We start from the raw sequence: 17223 nt of genomic DNA on the forward strand, positions 1-17223 counted from the left end.
GGGTCAGAAACAGCACCGTCCCAGCTCTCCCAGTCCTCTGCTGTGGGACTGACTGCGTTTACAGACACACCGACTCTCCGGCTGTGACTCTCCCAGTGTACATTGTGTACCACAATGGCCGCGACAGCAGCAACAACACTGCTCAATGGTTAATTTCAAGTTCGAGGACAACAGTATCCTGTGATCTGGACGACCTAAAGAGCGAGCATGAATGAAGACCGTCTGTGGACTTTGATTTCGCCTTTCAAACTCCTGTTTTGGGGGAAAAAAGTAGAAACGGCTTCTGTTTTTTGTCCTCGCCAAGACTGTGTGCTCGCGAAGGCCCATCTTCATATTATTGAGACTCACAGGCGCCTTGTTTATTTTCCTTTCACTCGGGCAAAAAATAGCAGTCACTAATTGACTGACCCGGTGTATTGTGTAATCAAAAGATTTATTTTCCTTCAGTTTTTAAAATCAGAAAAATGGTGGATTGAGGACGATGGCGACTTCAATAACTGAATCTATATTGGTGTGACCAAATAATGAGTCCGAACGGATGAGAATGTAATGTGTTTTCTGTTCTGTGTGCTTATTTATTTTGTAGCTTCTCGTTTACTATCTCCTCTTCATGCCACGGCTAACCAAGTCAAAGTCCATAATTACAGGCAGGCTATTGGGATTCCGTGTTCAGTCTGGGCTGACCTCAGAACGAGCTTTTGTCGTCCTCCCTGTAGCCTGCAGATTGAGGGCCAGAAGTATTTATATTTTGCGTATCTTTCAATACCTTACTCCATGCTGTCCCTTTTTTTGATTTTTTGGAGACTATCAGTCTAGTATTGATAATGCAGGCCAAACCAGAGAGATAAGCTTGTCTACTGGATCCGTGTGGAGTTGCACTGAGGTACACGCCCAACATATTCACACAGGTATATATGCAGCGGGCCTCTTCGGTCTCACATTGATACGCATAACAGAATATTTTTCTCACGATCCTTTAGTACTTGCAGTCTAAAGAAGTTAAAAAGCAACATTTTCAAGTGTGCTGTCAGGGCAAGGCTGGTCAGGGTCATCGCATTGAATCAATTGCTTGGTATGCCCAAACTATTGTGTATTATACTATATTTCCAAATAAAAAAAAAACAAATGAAAAGATTATTGAGAAAAAAAAATCTCTTTCTGCGTAGTCATTGTTGTGTTTTTTCCCCACAGGCTTTTCTTTTTAGAAATGTAGATCTGTAACACGTTTGGTGAATAAAAACACGCGCATGTGAAACATTTTACGCACCAAAAATCAACACGTTTAACTCACGCTTGCAGGAGAATGATCACAATTGGGTGCCTTGGTATTATGGCAAACTATCAAACCCTGAGGTGCAGCAGACCTGAGGGCTCTCATGCAAATTATGAACTGTCCAAACTAATAGAGACACACACACACACACAGAGAAAAACAAACACACACACACACACACACTTCCTGATGCAAATGAAACATGTTTTTATGTTTAGTTTGGTAGTAAGCTAAATAAACTAAACTGCTGTGGAACAAAACTAAATAATGAAGCTGCTGATTCCAGTTAAATGTTATCAAATAATCTTAAATATTGAATCACTGGCTTTGATTGATCAAATCTAGAATAGATACAAACTAAATTGTGTTTGTGTTGCTGTGGTTTGCAATTATTTTTAACCATGTCTCAATATTTTGAGCCATGTAAAATATTTAACAACTCTTGCATTCCTTCTGAAGGAAATCTTTGGAATTGAACCGCTGTGGATGGCTCATAGGTCCACCTTTATCTATCTCCATAACATTTACAGTCGCCAAACATTCAACATTTCAACATGCACACTTTGTTTTCCATTCGATTCTCACTATGAGTCTCTCTCTCTGAAGTCTCTGTGTGTGCAAACTGTCATTTCGCTGATTGGCTTTGGAAACACTGTTCCAACAGCAGTCTCCTTTGGCGAGGGTCGCCATATTTGCTGTTGTTATCACTGTGTTTATGGGAGCTAGCCGCAGCGCATTGGCGTTCATATATGACAGTCAAAAGGGCCATAAACGCGGGGAGAGAGGCTGAAGTTTATGGTTGCCTCTCTCTGCCATAGTCCGGCCTTGCCTTGCGCATCCTTTACTGCGCGCTGGAATTCCGTCCCTAATTACGGGACATCCTCCCCGTTGCCCCAGCAACGCGGCCATAAAAGCTGTCTGAGAGTCTGGGGCATTTGTACAATTGGAGTGCAGTGCAATAAACCGTCTGAGACCCAAGGTTATTAACTGTGTTTCCAAGGAGGCGAGAGCAACGACAGGGAGAGGACGGACAGGAGAAGCCTCTGCCTGCTTGCTGCATCGACTTCATTTGAGAGGCTTTTCCCCCTCGTGTGGTTTATCCACCTTGAATCAGTTTAGTGGCGACGGCTGCACTCGGGATTAGACGCTCCTCTGCCACCGGGCGGCGCTGTTGGGACCAATGTCACGGCCGTGGATCTTTTCGTCTGCCAGCTCACCTCCAATGCGAGCAGGTAAAAGTTGCTGTCAACACAGCCTGGAGCTGGAATTGTTTGCTGTTTTTGCAAGAACAAACCTTCTGCATGCCCAGCCCAAAGTTTCTCTCTTGCATGCGAGGCCTGCTCGTTTGAGATGGGAGCCGCTTTGAGTTTAGTTTCCACATTTCTCCCTGGTGCTCACTGGGCCGTGCGGTATAGAGAAAGTCTTCCTGGGGGCCCTAATAAGGCAACACATCTGTGCCAAGCCTTCATGCTGCATGTGCTATTCATTTTGCTGAGCTTGAGCTTTTTAATGGTTGAAGTATAGCATGGCCGACTTGTACCTGGAGAGATCTGCAACCCCGTCCAGTCTAACCACAAATGTTTTGGATTTGGGGAAAGTCAGCTGTAATTATTAAGAAATGGATACAGTTAGTATCTTAACGATACAGCAGTAAGCAGTGGGTGCTGGATGCAAAACAAGTGATTTCATTTTTCAGATGGCTCTCGTGCTAATGCAGCTCATCTTAAATCACAGCAGCTGGCTTGTATGCTCATTCTTCTTCGTCGTCTTCCTCTTCAAAGAATACGCTAACAACATTTGACGTCCTTCCAAATCACATTATTCTCTGTGCGTGCCAAGTGTTTCAAAGCCGCTATTAGAAGAGTCGATTAGATGGTGATAGGGCAGCAATCGCGTCTCCCTTTTCCTTCCTGCCATGGACACGGAGCTGCACTATCAGGCTATCAGTGTCAGTCCAAGTGGCGAGTGGCTATTCTGGACCTTAATGCGTGTGGACCGAGTCTCTTTCTCCTTTGTCTCTCGTGAAAAATAAATGCTTCCGCTGGATGTAATAAAACGCCGCGTTATTGTCCATAACTGCACTCGGGACGAACATGATACGACTCAAACGGCCTCTTCGGCCACGATTATATGGGCCGGATCAAAGCCAGTGGTCAGAGTAAACTGTTTGGAGGATATAATAGCCGGGCAGCTGTGAAAATGAAGATTTAATAGCTACAATTAATAACTGTAACACAAAGATATCGATAGGCCCCCATGCCAGTACAACACCATGAAGTGTGCAGGCCAAAACAATTTAATACTGGGCACACATAATTAATTGATGTATTTAGTTTCTTTACTGGCTCATGTGTCCCATAGGAGCAGGCCGCCGTGGGGAAGAGTACACAGGCTTTGGACCTAGTGCTGTTAGTTTGTCTGCATTTAGTAGGTCAACGCTGCAGTGGATGTTTTATCTTTTTTGTGGAATTTACTAAACTGGCTCAAATGCTCGGCGCACGGCCTCCGTCTGTAAAACTCCCGCACTGCAGAAAATGCTCTTTATTTTCTATATTTCTCTAATCCATCATTTTGCTTTTGAAATAGATTATTGTCTTATATTCATATACGCATAAATAACCTGCAGCCGACTTCCAGTCATTTAAGTCATTTGAAATATGTGAGTTTTGAGCAGGAGGGAGTGACAAATGTCCACCGTCGACGCGCTAAAAAAAAATCTAAACCAGTGTACATAAATGAGCTGTCAATGACGGAGCGTTTGAAAACCTAAATGGGCTCAATTTATGAATTTCTCCCAAATATCCTCATTTCAGTACAACAGGCTGCAAACAAACCCGGGGGGCTAGCGGCCACCTGGGCCTGGTAATGGCAAAGCTGGCCGAGATTAACTTCAACCTGGAGAGAGCAATAGAGTGCACATGGCCAAGGACACTACGAGATGGAAGGAGAGTTTTATTGTGGCCCTTATTGCCCCAAATTGGACCGACAGGATGACTTGTATGTGCAACCTTTATGTGTGCTGTGCTGTGGCACATCGTGCCTGTTCCCTCACACCGCCGGGATCAATATTTTGGTAGTTTAAGAAATTAGAATTTTTAAACTGAGCACAGTTTGGTATTTGTAAGAAAGGCAGATAAATACTGCACCACAGCAAAACTACATTTTTGTTCTTACAGTCTTTGAACGAAAGTATATGCAGGTTTAGCCTTTCTTTCTTGTCTTGTGCGTAATGACTAGTCGGGTGCAGATGAACTCATTTCCATCTCATAAATTTGTGGAGAAAACCCTAGATACAAGCATTATTAATACAAATCCTTATTTCAAATGGACCTATGAAAAATATGTTCATGTTTTAATGTGAAATGTAAAAGTAATTGCGCATACGTTTTATCGTTGAGAGAAAACCAGTGACTCTAATAAAGGAAGTCACTGTATATCCGGATACTTGTGTTAATTTAAGAATTTAATGTTTAAAGGGTGCAATAATATGTCAAATATTAAGCCACTTTTTTGTCGTATGAAGGCTTTTTTTCGTTGCTGTAACTTAAATTGCTTTAATTGCTGGTGACAGGGATTTGGTTTGCCGATGTTTACGCACGGGCATAGGTTTGTTAATCTTCATGCATTTTACATAATTCAATATTAGTCCAAAACCTTAAGTTAAAAAAGCTTTTGTTTGATGTAATACAGTCATTTTAGAAGTAAACCAAAAGAGTTAAACTGTGAAAACTTCATATTAACCACTTCAGACACCTTCCCTGTGGAAACATGAATAAACGAAAATCTAAAAAAACAAAAGTGCATACTATCAAACACACTACTTTGTTCTGTCTCCAGGCAACATTAGTCTTAACACCTTTGCTTTTAGTGCGGAAGAGTTCGTACTGTCTTGAGGCCAAAGGATGCACCATATAAACGGCTTCTTGCCAAGTCATCTCGCCAAAGGCAAATTCTCCCTACAGTTAAACACTTTATTACCCATGGCTTTGTATTGTCTGTCTTTGTTGGTGGGGTTCTGCAGCCCTATACTCTCAAACTTGATTTTCCACCTTAAGGCCATATCTCCTGAATGTGTTTCATGGTGTTTTTAGTGTGTTTGTACCGAAAAAGGCTTGGATTCTTTCAGTTTTATTTTCTCCTCCACAACTCTCATTGAAGCTATTTGTTAGTTCGGGTGCCTCTTCTGTTGCACTTCTTGTTTGGCTTTGTGGTAACATTTGATTTGTATGAAGGAGACAGGCAATCAGTGCTTCAGACATCTGGTGGTTTGTACAGTTGAGAAGTGACTTCAAAGCTTGTTTGGAAAATTCATTAATGAAATGCTGCTTTTTTATTTTTATAAATCTGTATTTTCAAACTTTGTATCGTGTTGGACCTCGCCCCTACGGGGTAATGGTGGTGCATTAAGGCGAGGTGAAGGAACACACTGATTGCTGTGCTGTCTCCTTTCTCTGCCTCAGCTCCATGATGGATATCGCTCCGGCTGCTACGTAGCAGCGGAGTGGGAGGGACTGCCCATCTTGCAGCATTGCCATTGGTTTTACAGTCCACACGGCGGAGAGGGGGGGGGGGTGCTTCTAATCATATCCAGCATGTTTTGCACAAGAAATGTCAGCCAGAAAGGGCTATCTTCTCCCTTCGCCAAAATACACCACAATAATGTCATGTTCGGACACTCCGTCAGGAAATGCGTTTTTAGTGGATTCTCTGATCAGTGGCCGCACCGAGAGCAGCGGAGGTCACTACACGGGGAGCGCGGTGTGCGTGCCCCATAGCACCGCCACAGAAGTGCCTTACGGACTACACAACTATGGATACTTCCCAGGTATGGGTAAGCGGAGCGAGGTGGGTTCCCAAAACATGGTTTCCGCCTCAGGCGCGTACATGTCCAGCATGGAGATGTGGATGGACGCGCAGAGGTCATGTCGAATGGACCAAGAGCACCCGGTGGGTCCCCAGGTCGCGCCCTGCTCTTTCCCGCAGAACATTAAAGAAGAGAGCACCTACTGCCTGTATGAGCAGCCGAAGTGCCCGAAAGCCTCCACCGCCGAAGATCTCACATATTCGAGGTTAACAACTGCCGGTCTCGGCTCGAGTTCTTGTACAGTTACCGATGGCGGCGGCGGGGGCTCAGTGCCTGTGCCGGGCTACTTCCGCTTGTCTCAGACGCACGCACATTCTCATAAACTTTACAACACCAACGGCCCCCAGCCGAACCCTTCCCATTCTCATTTTGGCCTACACCCCATTGCTCCTGCTCGCTTCCACACGCCACCAACTTCGGCTTCTGCTCCAGCCACGGCGCAGGAAGGGAGGAACACCGAGGAGCCCGTGTCCTCGAGAAACGCAGACCTGCAGCCTCACGCTGCACCGGGGAGCGAGGAGGCACGCGAGTCCTCGGATGCAGAAGCCTCCTCAGCTGACGAGACAGAAGAGCACGACAAAGAAAGACCAGCAAAGTCCACTAAAGGTAATGACAGTTCATCATATGTGTGGTTCTGCACTGTTTTCTTTGCATGCAGAGCAGGTAGAGTGAGGCTTTTTAATGGCACCTGTCAAGTTGTATTTTACTGGTTAGACTGCAGTGAAAAGTCAAGGCAGGGGAAACTTTGCGTTTACATATTGTCTCTAATAATATATAGGTTTGTATGGTATAAATACACTATAATGATGTATATGTGCATGAATGCGCCCGGAAAGATTCTGCGTAAAATTGAAAAACGAGTCAAGGATTAAAGGGCGAAGCTAGATTTTGTTTAATTAAACAATACTACAGTGATATGGAAAATTAAGCAGTTATTTTACATAATACATTTTGAATATACATAGCCCTAGCCAGTATTTCTTTTGAGCGCTGCGTAAAAATACTAGTAAACAGGCCTGTGTTAGTGTAGGCCTGTATATTTCTCTGTGCCGCAACGTCTTTGTATTCTTTCACTATCAACAATGTGTCTGTTTCACTGGACTATTGCTGTAACATCTTATATGCAATGTTATGTAATATTTTCTAACTATTGCTGGCGTTAAACTCAAGTCTTGAGAGTCTAACAAAGAAGCCATACTTTACGCATAACACACACACACACACACACACACACGCACACACACGCACACACACACACGCACACGCGCACACACAAATGTTTGTGTGATTTGTGTGTACAATACAACCATAAAAGAAACACACTCCCAGAGACACTCGCTCTCTGTGTCTGTCACACACGCCACAGTCCCCCATGTTGCAGTGCGTAAAACCGTGTATCTGCCATTTTCTTTAGGAGACAAAAAAAGTGAAAACACGGCCAACTGGCTGACAGCAAAAAGCGGCCGGAAGAAACGATGCCCATACACCAAGCACCAGACACTAGAGCTGGAGAAGGAGTTCCTCTTCAACATGTACCTGACCCGAGAGCGCCGCCTAGAGATCAGTAAAAGCGTCCACCTGACGGACAGACAGGTTAAGATCTGGTTCCAGAACCGCAGGATGAAACTGAAGAAAATGACGCGGGAAAACAGGATCCGGGAGCTCACCTCCAACTACGGATTTTCATGATGAACGAGGTGATCCCATTTGAAATGGAAGAAAATTGGTGAAATCGATGACACCCACTCTTCCTCCAGCCCCCCCCCTTCCTCACCACCACTCTCTCCACATGATGACTCATTTCACTGTGGGGTTCAACTTTCTTTTTATTTCCAGACAGCCTTTAAAGTCAATGCATCGTCCTCTGTGAGCTACTGAGAAAAAAGGAAAAAGATAGAATGTTATGGGTTCTGTTGGATTGTTTTCTGATGTCGTGTTTTTGTATTGTCGACCTGGTTCTGTCACTTCTGTCGTATGGTTGGAGTAGTGTCAGTGGAGTCAAATTAACTCAAATAAGAAAAAAACAGATTGTGCCCTGGAAGGGGGCTTAACATGTCCACCCCCTCCCCACCGCTGCCAAATAATCCTTTTCTAAATTTAATCAAAACAAATATTAATTTATTTTATTTTAATTGGAATTGCATGGTATAAAGTCTTCCTACATTTTTTTTTTCTTTTTAGCAATTTGAAACCACTCTGGAATATAATGCCCATGTTATCACCAAGGGAAGAAAAATCCACCTATGACCATTAGATGTAGTCCACCATGATATAGGCCTATTCTATGTATGAGCTAAATGTATAAATTGAATCTTTATTCACATTGAGGACATTTACACGGGAACGGTGTGCAGAGTGATGGAGGAATGTTTTTATTGTATATTTCTCTGTACATATGACATTGTGTTTTTGTGTAATGCTTAATAAATTATCAGCTCGCATTGAGGAGTAGTTGCTTGTATTTTTGGACTGTGGGTTTCTATCTTGTTTTTAGCCAAAGTTAAATTATACAGAGGCAGGAAAAATGGCTTTGTTTGAAATTCAAAATCCTAAATAATACGGGCTCCTCTGCTGGACATTCACGAGTCTTTTTGTGTTTCTAGCGGCTAAAGTAATGGCCATCGGAAATAATTAAGATATTAGGCTATAAGCCGTCTAGCTGCATGCCCAGCCGGCTATTGTAGAGTTTTATGACTGGCTGGTATATGAGGTTTCTCCCTCTCCACTAAGAGCTGCTTCAGTCGTGGGAGAGCCTTTCAGACGGAGAGGAGGCCCGGCTCTCTGCTAGAAATCTGAACTGTACAGATACACTGTGGATAAAACATTACCTCCGTCTTTAGTTTGGGAATACTGGGATTCACATTTCCAGCATCGGGTAAGTCCATTTATCATTGTGAATTTGTCCATTTTGCGCCTTGTTGCAGCGGCTTCACTATAGTGTGTACAATACACTTGTACTTTCTCAACACAGACGGTTTTTTGGACACTTGATGACGGGACCGGCGACCACGGTGCATTATGAATTGGCTGATTCTGTTTCACTTGAGGCCCGGATCGACTGACGAGTGGTTTAGGTAGTTTCATGTTGTTGGGGTCCATTTCTAACTCTGCAACATGAAACTGTCTTAATTGCCCCAGTTACACGCATCGAAACCAAAAAAGGAAAGCAAATGAGAGACATACAGATGATGGGATTTGTTGGAAATTGTGTGGAGAGGTGTTTTGGAAGCATGTTCCAAACCTCACTGCTTTATAAATCGGGGAGGGGTGACTGGCTGTTGTGTGTGTGTGTGTGTGTGTGTGTGTGTGTGTGTATATTCTTAACCTGTCTCCTGTAATGTTTTCTGTAGACTTCTCCACTTGTTTTTCGTCGTTTAAAATGTGCCCGAGCGGGCACGTGTGCTGAGTTTAAGCGTGATCAAAGCTGAGCTGCAGTATGCGTCGTGGACTTGGGATTAAGGGTAAATGCATCGAGTGTTTTCCGTGAGTAGTAGTGACGCAGACACGCCAGACAAGGCCTCGGTTACGACCACTGCAGTGGAGGGGAAGGGGAAGGTGAATGGGGCAACAGCGACCTCCTTGGGCAATGAGACCGGATGCTTCCGCTGCGCAATAGTGGCTCAGACAAAAGGAGGGGAAGGGCTTTATGGCGATATTTAGATCCGCCAGACAGGCTGTTATCTGCAGAGGCAAAAGAAGTGAATAGCCCCTGCGGTAAACTGGGTGAAAAAACACCCTGATTTAGGTTTACAGCCTGAGAGCCATTGGCATAGTGGCGTCTTTTCCTGCTCTGAAGGTGTTTGTCTATTCTAACTTTTAGTGCACAAATAGGCTCACAGCCGCTCCTTTCCCCCCCTCGGCTTGTTTGATCTCTGCCGGCCAAATAATGTGCAAGTGCCAGCGAGGTGATAGCTCGCAACTCCACTGCTCATTGCGGACAGCTTGCGTGCTCCTCTTCTAAATGCAACAGCAGCTAACAGCAGAGTGGAAATAATTCCTGCGTGTTGAGTTGCCTGTGGCCTTGTGGGGTGTTGGCCAAGCTCTCCGTTTATTTGCTGGTAATAAATAAAACACGCAGCTTAATATGTGTGCGAACTCAAGGTTGCTGCTTTGTGGACGTGATCTGCCTTGTGAGGTTTAGTTTTACGATATTATGGACGTTGATACGCGCACAGCCGCCACGTTTAGTAAAGTCCACATCGAGTTTAAGCTATTGGTGTATTTCTGTAATATACACGAATATCAGTGTGCTGTGAATATTGTGTTACAGCAATGTATGTTCAGATAAATGCATTTTGTGCCCGTTGAATTTCAACAAATACAAAGTTAACATTTATTCATGTATTTTAATGTTAACTCTTCTAGCGGGCACTTTTCGGGTTATTCTTTCTTTTATTTATTTCTTATATTAGTTTAATTTTACAATCCCAATCTCCACTACATGCAGTTTAATTGTGCTGTTGTGTCCTGGTGTTCGCCACCCCTCGCACCATTTAATTTTAAAAGGAGGAAAACCACAAGCACCACATTACGCATATTTTTAGCTCTATTTAAGTGTAACGCTACACCGAGGCACTGGCTGCTAGCAGGCATTAGAGTTAATTTGTTGATGGCGGTGATGATGGCAACATATAGGCCCAAACAAGTGTTAACGGCGGTGTAAATAATAAACGGGTTAAACGAGGAAAAAATTGGCATCCGCCATCAGTATGTTATTTGGAAAATATCTGATAAATATTCGGCTATCCTGAGTCAATTCAGCGGGTTAATAACAAATATACACCGTATTTATTCAATTTTCTTTGCTATTCTCAATTTGTTGTTCTATATTTTTATTTTCTATTTTTGTGACAATTTTGTAACACACTTATTACTTCATATATTTTAGAACATGCAGTCATAGGCTATCAGCAAATGTTAGTTATCATACGGTCTCGCACCGTATTTATAGCCACACCAATAATAGTCTGTAACTGCAACTAATAAGACAAACCTACTTCTTCTGGTAATCTGAATGAAAATTTCAAAATAAAAGATTTTTAATTTTTCAGAAATAATCATGTATATAGTCATTGCATCATCTTCTTTAAACTGTATACGTGCTGTAATGTGGATTATTAGATGTTGGAGATGTTGCATATATACAACAACATACACGGTGACGAAATGTGGGTATTGTGGGACTCATGCTGATACTTACATGTTTAATTCTTTTAAATCAGCAAAGGCTCACAAACTAAACTAGCTAAATGTTAAACTGAAAATAACTATTAGCCAAATATTAGATATGACTCGCACATCTGTTGTGTTTGTCAGCTTTGTCTGTAAAATATGTTTAATGCTAGAAGCTAAAAACAGGAAAATATACGGACATTGGAAGATGTCTTCATACAGCCGACAAATAGCAAAATAAAAAAGAATGTAATTCGTATAGTTGTAACTTGAGATCCAGATGTTGTTTCAGCTTTGAGCTGCTAAGTTTCTTTAATATAGTGGTGGTAAAAATGTGTTTTGGTGAGCAGCAATGGCAGGGTGCTTAGGTGTCCTATAAAGTAGCTCGTAAAATAAGGTTTCCAAAAACATACTGTATCGTTTTGGATAACCGAGGAGGGATTTTTAACAGCAGCAGCAGGGTGAGACACACTAAAAGATGTTGTTCATTCAGTCATTCATATTTTCCGTCTCACAGAAAACAGATCAGACTCATATCTTGATCCTTCTTAGCTTTAAAACTAGAGGTTGGTATAGGAGAGCGGGTGAGTATTTAATGACCAAAGGGATTGATTTATCCTTTATTGTTCAGCCTTTATGATCACGTGTGTCCGCTACCCAATGGCATGGCAGCTTGTCTCCCCATTACTAGCCCACTGTAGTTCTCTGTGGGGCCAAGTTGCTACTTGATTTCTCCACATTGTTATTTTGTGAGGCTGGGTTTACTGCGTGTGTATGTGTGTGTGGTGTGTGTGTGCGCGTTTTACTTTTTTGCATGTATCTGTTTGTATGACTGCGTACATGTGAACGTATATTTTTTCTGCCATGTCGACATCCGGAACACTGACTAGTTACTACGTCGATTCCCTCATTCTGCCCGAGAGCGAGGAGCTCTCCGTGCCGAGATACCCCTCCGGTCCTGGGCTCCAGCACTCCAGACAGTCCGCCTCCAATAGCGACCACAGCGACCTCGGAACCTGCACCTTCCCGTCCAAACCTCCGGTATTCGGGCCGTCATGGAGCCACGTCCCTGCTCAGTTCCCAGGCACCGTCTCCTCTGTGTATCACCACCACTATGGGCATCCCCAGGGCCCGATCGGTGCAGATACAGATGGCCGCTATCAGTCGTGGCTGCTGGAACCCATGTCCGGTTCCCTGCCCATGGCCGGATTACCGACGACCCATCACTACGGAATCAAACCTGAGGTTCTGGGGACGCGAGCTGACGGCGCGCTGCCCGGCTCCCACACGGCGCTGCTGCTCTCCGATTACGCTAACGGGACGGTGGCTACGGCATCACCGGTGGAAAAGGACGCACTGTCCGGGCAAGCAGGGGACATGAGCGGGGAAGCTGAAGAGAAACCGGGCCTGGATCCAAGTAAGTCGCTGCAGAGTCCTTTATGTTTATAGCCTACTATTTATACCGCATAAAGCGGTGAGGATTGGGGTGCGTGATGGGGGTGCGCGTCTGAACAGATGCCATTCTGAGCGTGCCATTTCCTTATGGGGACTGTTAATGGCCCAGCTCCCATTGCTATATTAGATAACCTTTTGCAGCCTTTAAAGTGAACGTGAGCAGAAAGGAGTAGGGGGGAGTTGTATTTGGATGCAGCTGCGTTTATGCATGTGTAGCCATTTTCGTTTCATCAGAATTGTTTTGGTTAGAGCCAAATAATGAGTGATGTTTGTTTTGTTTTTTTTACATTCGGTCACTCGTTACCGGGCCCTCACACCCGTGTCGCACCCCACTCTTTCCAGATAACCCCGTGTCCAACTGGCTGCACGCGAGTGCCACGAGAAAAAAGCGCTGTCCGTACACCAAACACCAGATCCTGGAGCTGGAGAAAGAGTTCCTCTTTAACACCTACCTGACCAGGGACCGTAGGTACGAGGTGGCGAGGCTGCTAAACCTCACCGAGAGACAGGTTAAAATCTGGTTCCAGAACCGCAGGATGAAGATGAAGAAGTTTAATAAAGACGGCGCACCGAAAGACGAGTGACTGAACCGTAGAAACACCGTATTTGGCTGTTAGCGAGCTCTGTGTTTGGAAGCTCTTAACTCTGCTGGACCTTGTTTTTAAACTTCACTGTCTTATTGTTCTATATAACAGAAGCTGTTAGGCTTATTTGTCTTGTAAAAAAAAGCATGTTGGGCTTCATTTTGATGCGACTACCGTTATATTGCACAATTTTAACAGTGCCCACTCGTCTTTTTTAATTTGTTTTTTTTTCTTATGTTGATTTTGAATAATACCTCGTTAAAGTGTATTAGTTGGCCTGGTCCCCGTGCTTGTTTGTGTATGGATGTTTCTAGCTGTGTGTGTTCTGGTTCGTAGCTATATTTGTTGTCTGTCTCAGAGTCACCTGAGCGTATAGTTTGTAAAATGTATTAATTTTATTGTTGTCTCTCCCTTACTGCTAGAACTATGACTGATGACCATGAGTTTGAATCTAACATTGGAACCGCAGAAAAACAGACCGAACGCATTTTGAAGTAGGTGCATAAACCTCAGAAACCTCTTGAAAATGCTGAAATACTAAATTTTAAAGATGTTATCGAAGCTGTATTATAGGCTACGTGACACGATTGACTACCTATGTCTTTCAACTACCTACAATAACCTATTTTTTCCCGATGGCGGACTATAGTAGATTTGCTTGCATTAGATGCTGAACTATGAATTTCAGGGAGTAACATTTTGAAAGTACATGATATTTGTTAGTGAGAGAAAATAAAATAAAACACTGTAGGCTACTTATTGAATACCTCACGGTCTGCTGACCGTCTGACCTTTGGTTCACAAATGTAATTTGTACTTTATTTATTAAATAAAACAAATTATATCTGCGAATGCATGCATGTTACATTCTTATTCAATTTTGGCCTCACACCGAAATGAATTGTATGTAAACCGATCTTTCATTCGCGAATTGCTGCTGCACAAAAGTATTTAAAGGTGCTTTTGCGCACTGCAAGAAATTATGAAGGTTGGTGCTGTCAACACACACACACACACACACACACACACACACACACACACACACACAGTCAGGAAAATGCATATGGAAAACCTACAATTATATTAAGATACTTAATGTAAATTAAGTAATAATTTGTACACGATTTTTTCAAATAAATTCAGGCATTTCCATTTGCAGAGAGCACATACACACCAATTAAAACACACACACCTATAGGTGAATATGTGTGTGTGTGTGTTTGTGTGTGTGTTTCTGGATTGGGGACAGAGCTTCGTCTTGGCAGAGGATGTTGTTAGCTGTATACAGCCATAAAAGACAATTACCGCTATAACCTTTTATGGGGTGCAAAGCGCTGCGAGGCGAGAGGACACAAAACAAAAAAAGACATCGAGGGCTTCGACAGCTGAAGCCCAAAATAATGCAGCCGATGTGCTTGTGTTCAGCTCGGATATGACAAGGCCGCTCAGCCTAAAGCTCCGTCATTAGCGCCATAACCGATGTACAAAGAAGGGAGATTTTGTGATTTAAATGTTGTGAAATACAGAGGTTTGGATTTCAAACGCAACGTGGCCTCAGATAGTTTATCAAAGGGTTTTTTAGAGAAGAAGTCTGTGCCTAGTTTTAAAATATGGCCTCTGCGTTTGTAAGGCCAGTTCAAGTCTCTGCATGTTGGAGAAAATATTTGGCACAAAGACAGAAAATACGAGAAGCAGTAGATCCAATGTGCGCTCGCTGCAGAGCTGCAAAGTCTGATGGTCGACCACCAGGTAATTAAGTTCTCATTAAGGGCCGCGCAAAGACTGATAGATAATTGTAGTTAGAAGGTAAACCGGACTATAGTCCAACTGGTGTGCTGTTGTGACGCGTTCAGGGGACACAGATGGACCCAAACTTCAAAGACTCGACCAGAGACAGTGCAATAAAACGCCTGGTCTGCTATACTGTCTGGCATTCCAGTTTTAATGGCTTTATGGCCGTCCAGACACAATTAGGCCGTTTCCAGAATGCCACCCATTTGTTTTTTCTTCTCTTTCTGTGGGACTGCGCTCTGGACAAAAGGCCGAGCGGAAATGATCAGCTTTATTGGATTCTCCGCGACGGGAACGCGCAGGACTCATGGTCATTTGGAGCGATCCTTTGTTTCTACCTGGGAACCTTCCGCCCTCTGCTCCTTTGCTGGGTCCGTCCTAAAGGAGAAGGAGCAATAAAGCCAGCAGCGAGTTTCAAACACAGTGGTAGGCCTATAGATGATGCTTTTTAACAAAAATACATCTGGACTGTCTGTTAAGAGACATCAGCGCTTTCAAATCCCAACCCAAGAAAACACTACGTTGCCTTTGAGCGTCATTCCTCTTTACTTTTATCTTGTATTTGATCCCTGATTGCGGCAGAACGAGAGAACGCCTGCGCACTGCTGCCTCCCCACCCTGCAGTCCCTGCATGTCACCAGAGGGTGGCGACACTGTTCCACAACATCACCCTGCCACTTTTAACACTCCCCCTTAATGAAGCTGCACTGGGGGGCAAAATGTAGTAACATTTTAAGAGACCAGCAAAATAATTTCACACCTTTTTACAGTCTCAGTGCAGAAGCTGCGTCTCCAGCCTGCAGCGCTGCAGGGAGGAAAGAAACAGCCAGCACACAGTGACTGTGGATTATTGCTTTTGCCCTCAGACAGTCGCTCTGTTCGTCAGTCAGTGGTCGTCTTTCTCACATGTTTTTATGTGGCTTCATAGACGCAAATCCTTTCAAACTTAGTGAACTTGTTTCATGGCAGGGTTACTGAGACCAACGCGATAGGAACAGTCCTCCTCGTGTATGAACTTAGACTATGCAGATTTTTTATGTCCTAACAAAGAACAGAGCTGCATCTTAAGGGTTTTTAATTCAAAAATTACAATACACAAAACACAGTCGGCTAGCTGAGCTGCGCGATTATGATCAATTGTTTTCCATGTCCACAAATATTGTAACGAATTTAGTGTGTATTATTTATCATCTTTATTATAATGTATTAATAGTAGTAATAATAATACTTTATGTTCAATGTAATTCTGACCATTCGCTTTCTTTTATGGACATGCTTCATGCTAATTTATTGCTAATTTATGGAGCATTTAGGTAACATTGTAATACCAGTATAAACGATTTTTGGAACACGAATTAGCTTTGTATTATTGTTATTAATAATAATAATAATAATAGTATCATTATTTCTATTATTATTATTATTGTTATTATTATTATTATTCTCTGCAATTAAAAAAAACTTTATTTATATTCTTGCCAAATTCTTACCTCAAAAACTTTTGCCTTCAAAACTATCATGTTCAAACCTACAAGGAAGAAATATTTGTTTCTATACAGCGTGAATTATTTGCGCTATTGACACTGATACATAATATATAATATATTCAGACTATATTCTCGGGACTGTATGTAAGTAGTGTTTTTAGAAGCAAGAGAAAGCAAAAAAATGTTTAGTTACGATAATATTTATCATAACCAGTTATCATGGAGTCCACTGTATATTTATATAGCCTATTATTGGGTGAGCATAGATTATCATTATTATCATTAGAACCTAGAAGTAGGTTAAAAGTATTCCATGAAGGTGCATGAAATAATGAAAAATAAAGCTTTTAAACAGATGATTATTTGTAAAGCAGCGGTAAAATAAGTGTAAAACATGACTTTAAATTGCGTAAATTACCTCTGGATCACCAGGGTTGTGTGAGTTTCTCTCGTGTGTGATTGGATGTGTGTATGTGTTTATGTGTGTGAAGTGTTAATCCCACTCTGCAGTCCTGCGCCATAATGAAATCCATGTCTGACTGCTGATTGGGCGAGAGCGGCCAGGCCTGAGTCACGTGGGTGAGTTCTTTAGTCCAG

At 42.9% G+C, this 17223-nt stretch overlaps 2 protein-coding genes across 2 annotated transcripts; both read left to right on the forward strand.

Annotated features, from left to right (window-relative positions):
• The first annotated feature begins 5881 nt into the window (after window positions 1-5881).
• On the forward strand, window positions 5882-7826 carry LOC139299089 (homeobox protein Hox-A10). The gene is made up of 2 exons (XM_070921981.1): window positions 5882-6743; window positions 7552-7826. Exons 1-2 carry the CDS (start codon window positions 5882-5884, stop codon window positions 7824-7826), a joined length of 1137 nt encoding a protein of 378 aa, XP_070778082.1.
• Window positions 7827-12173: 4347 nt separating this feature from the next.
• hoxa9a (homeobox A9a) lies at window positions 12174-13348 on the forward strand. Its single transcript, XM_070921744.1, has 2 exons — window positions 12174-12726; window positions 13107-13348. The coding sequence occupies exons 1-2, from the start codon at window positions 12174-12176 to the stop codon at window positions 13346-13348; spliced, it is 795 nt and encodes a 264-aa protein (XP_070777845.1).
• Window positions 13349-17223: the final 3875 nt, after the last annotated feature.

This window comes from Enoplosus armatus, chromosome 16, assembly GCF_043641665.1.
Source record: "Enoplosus armatus isolate fEnoArm2 chromosome 16, fEnoArm2.hap1, whole genome shotgun sequence".
NCBI lineage: Eukaryota > Metazoa > Chordata > Actinopteri > Centrarchiformes > Enoplosidae > Enoplosus > Enoplosus armatus.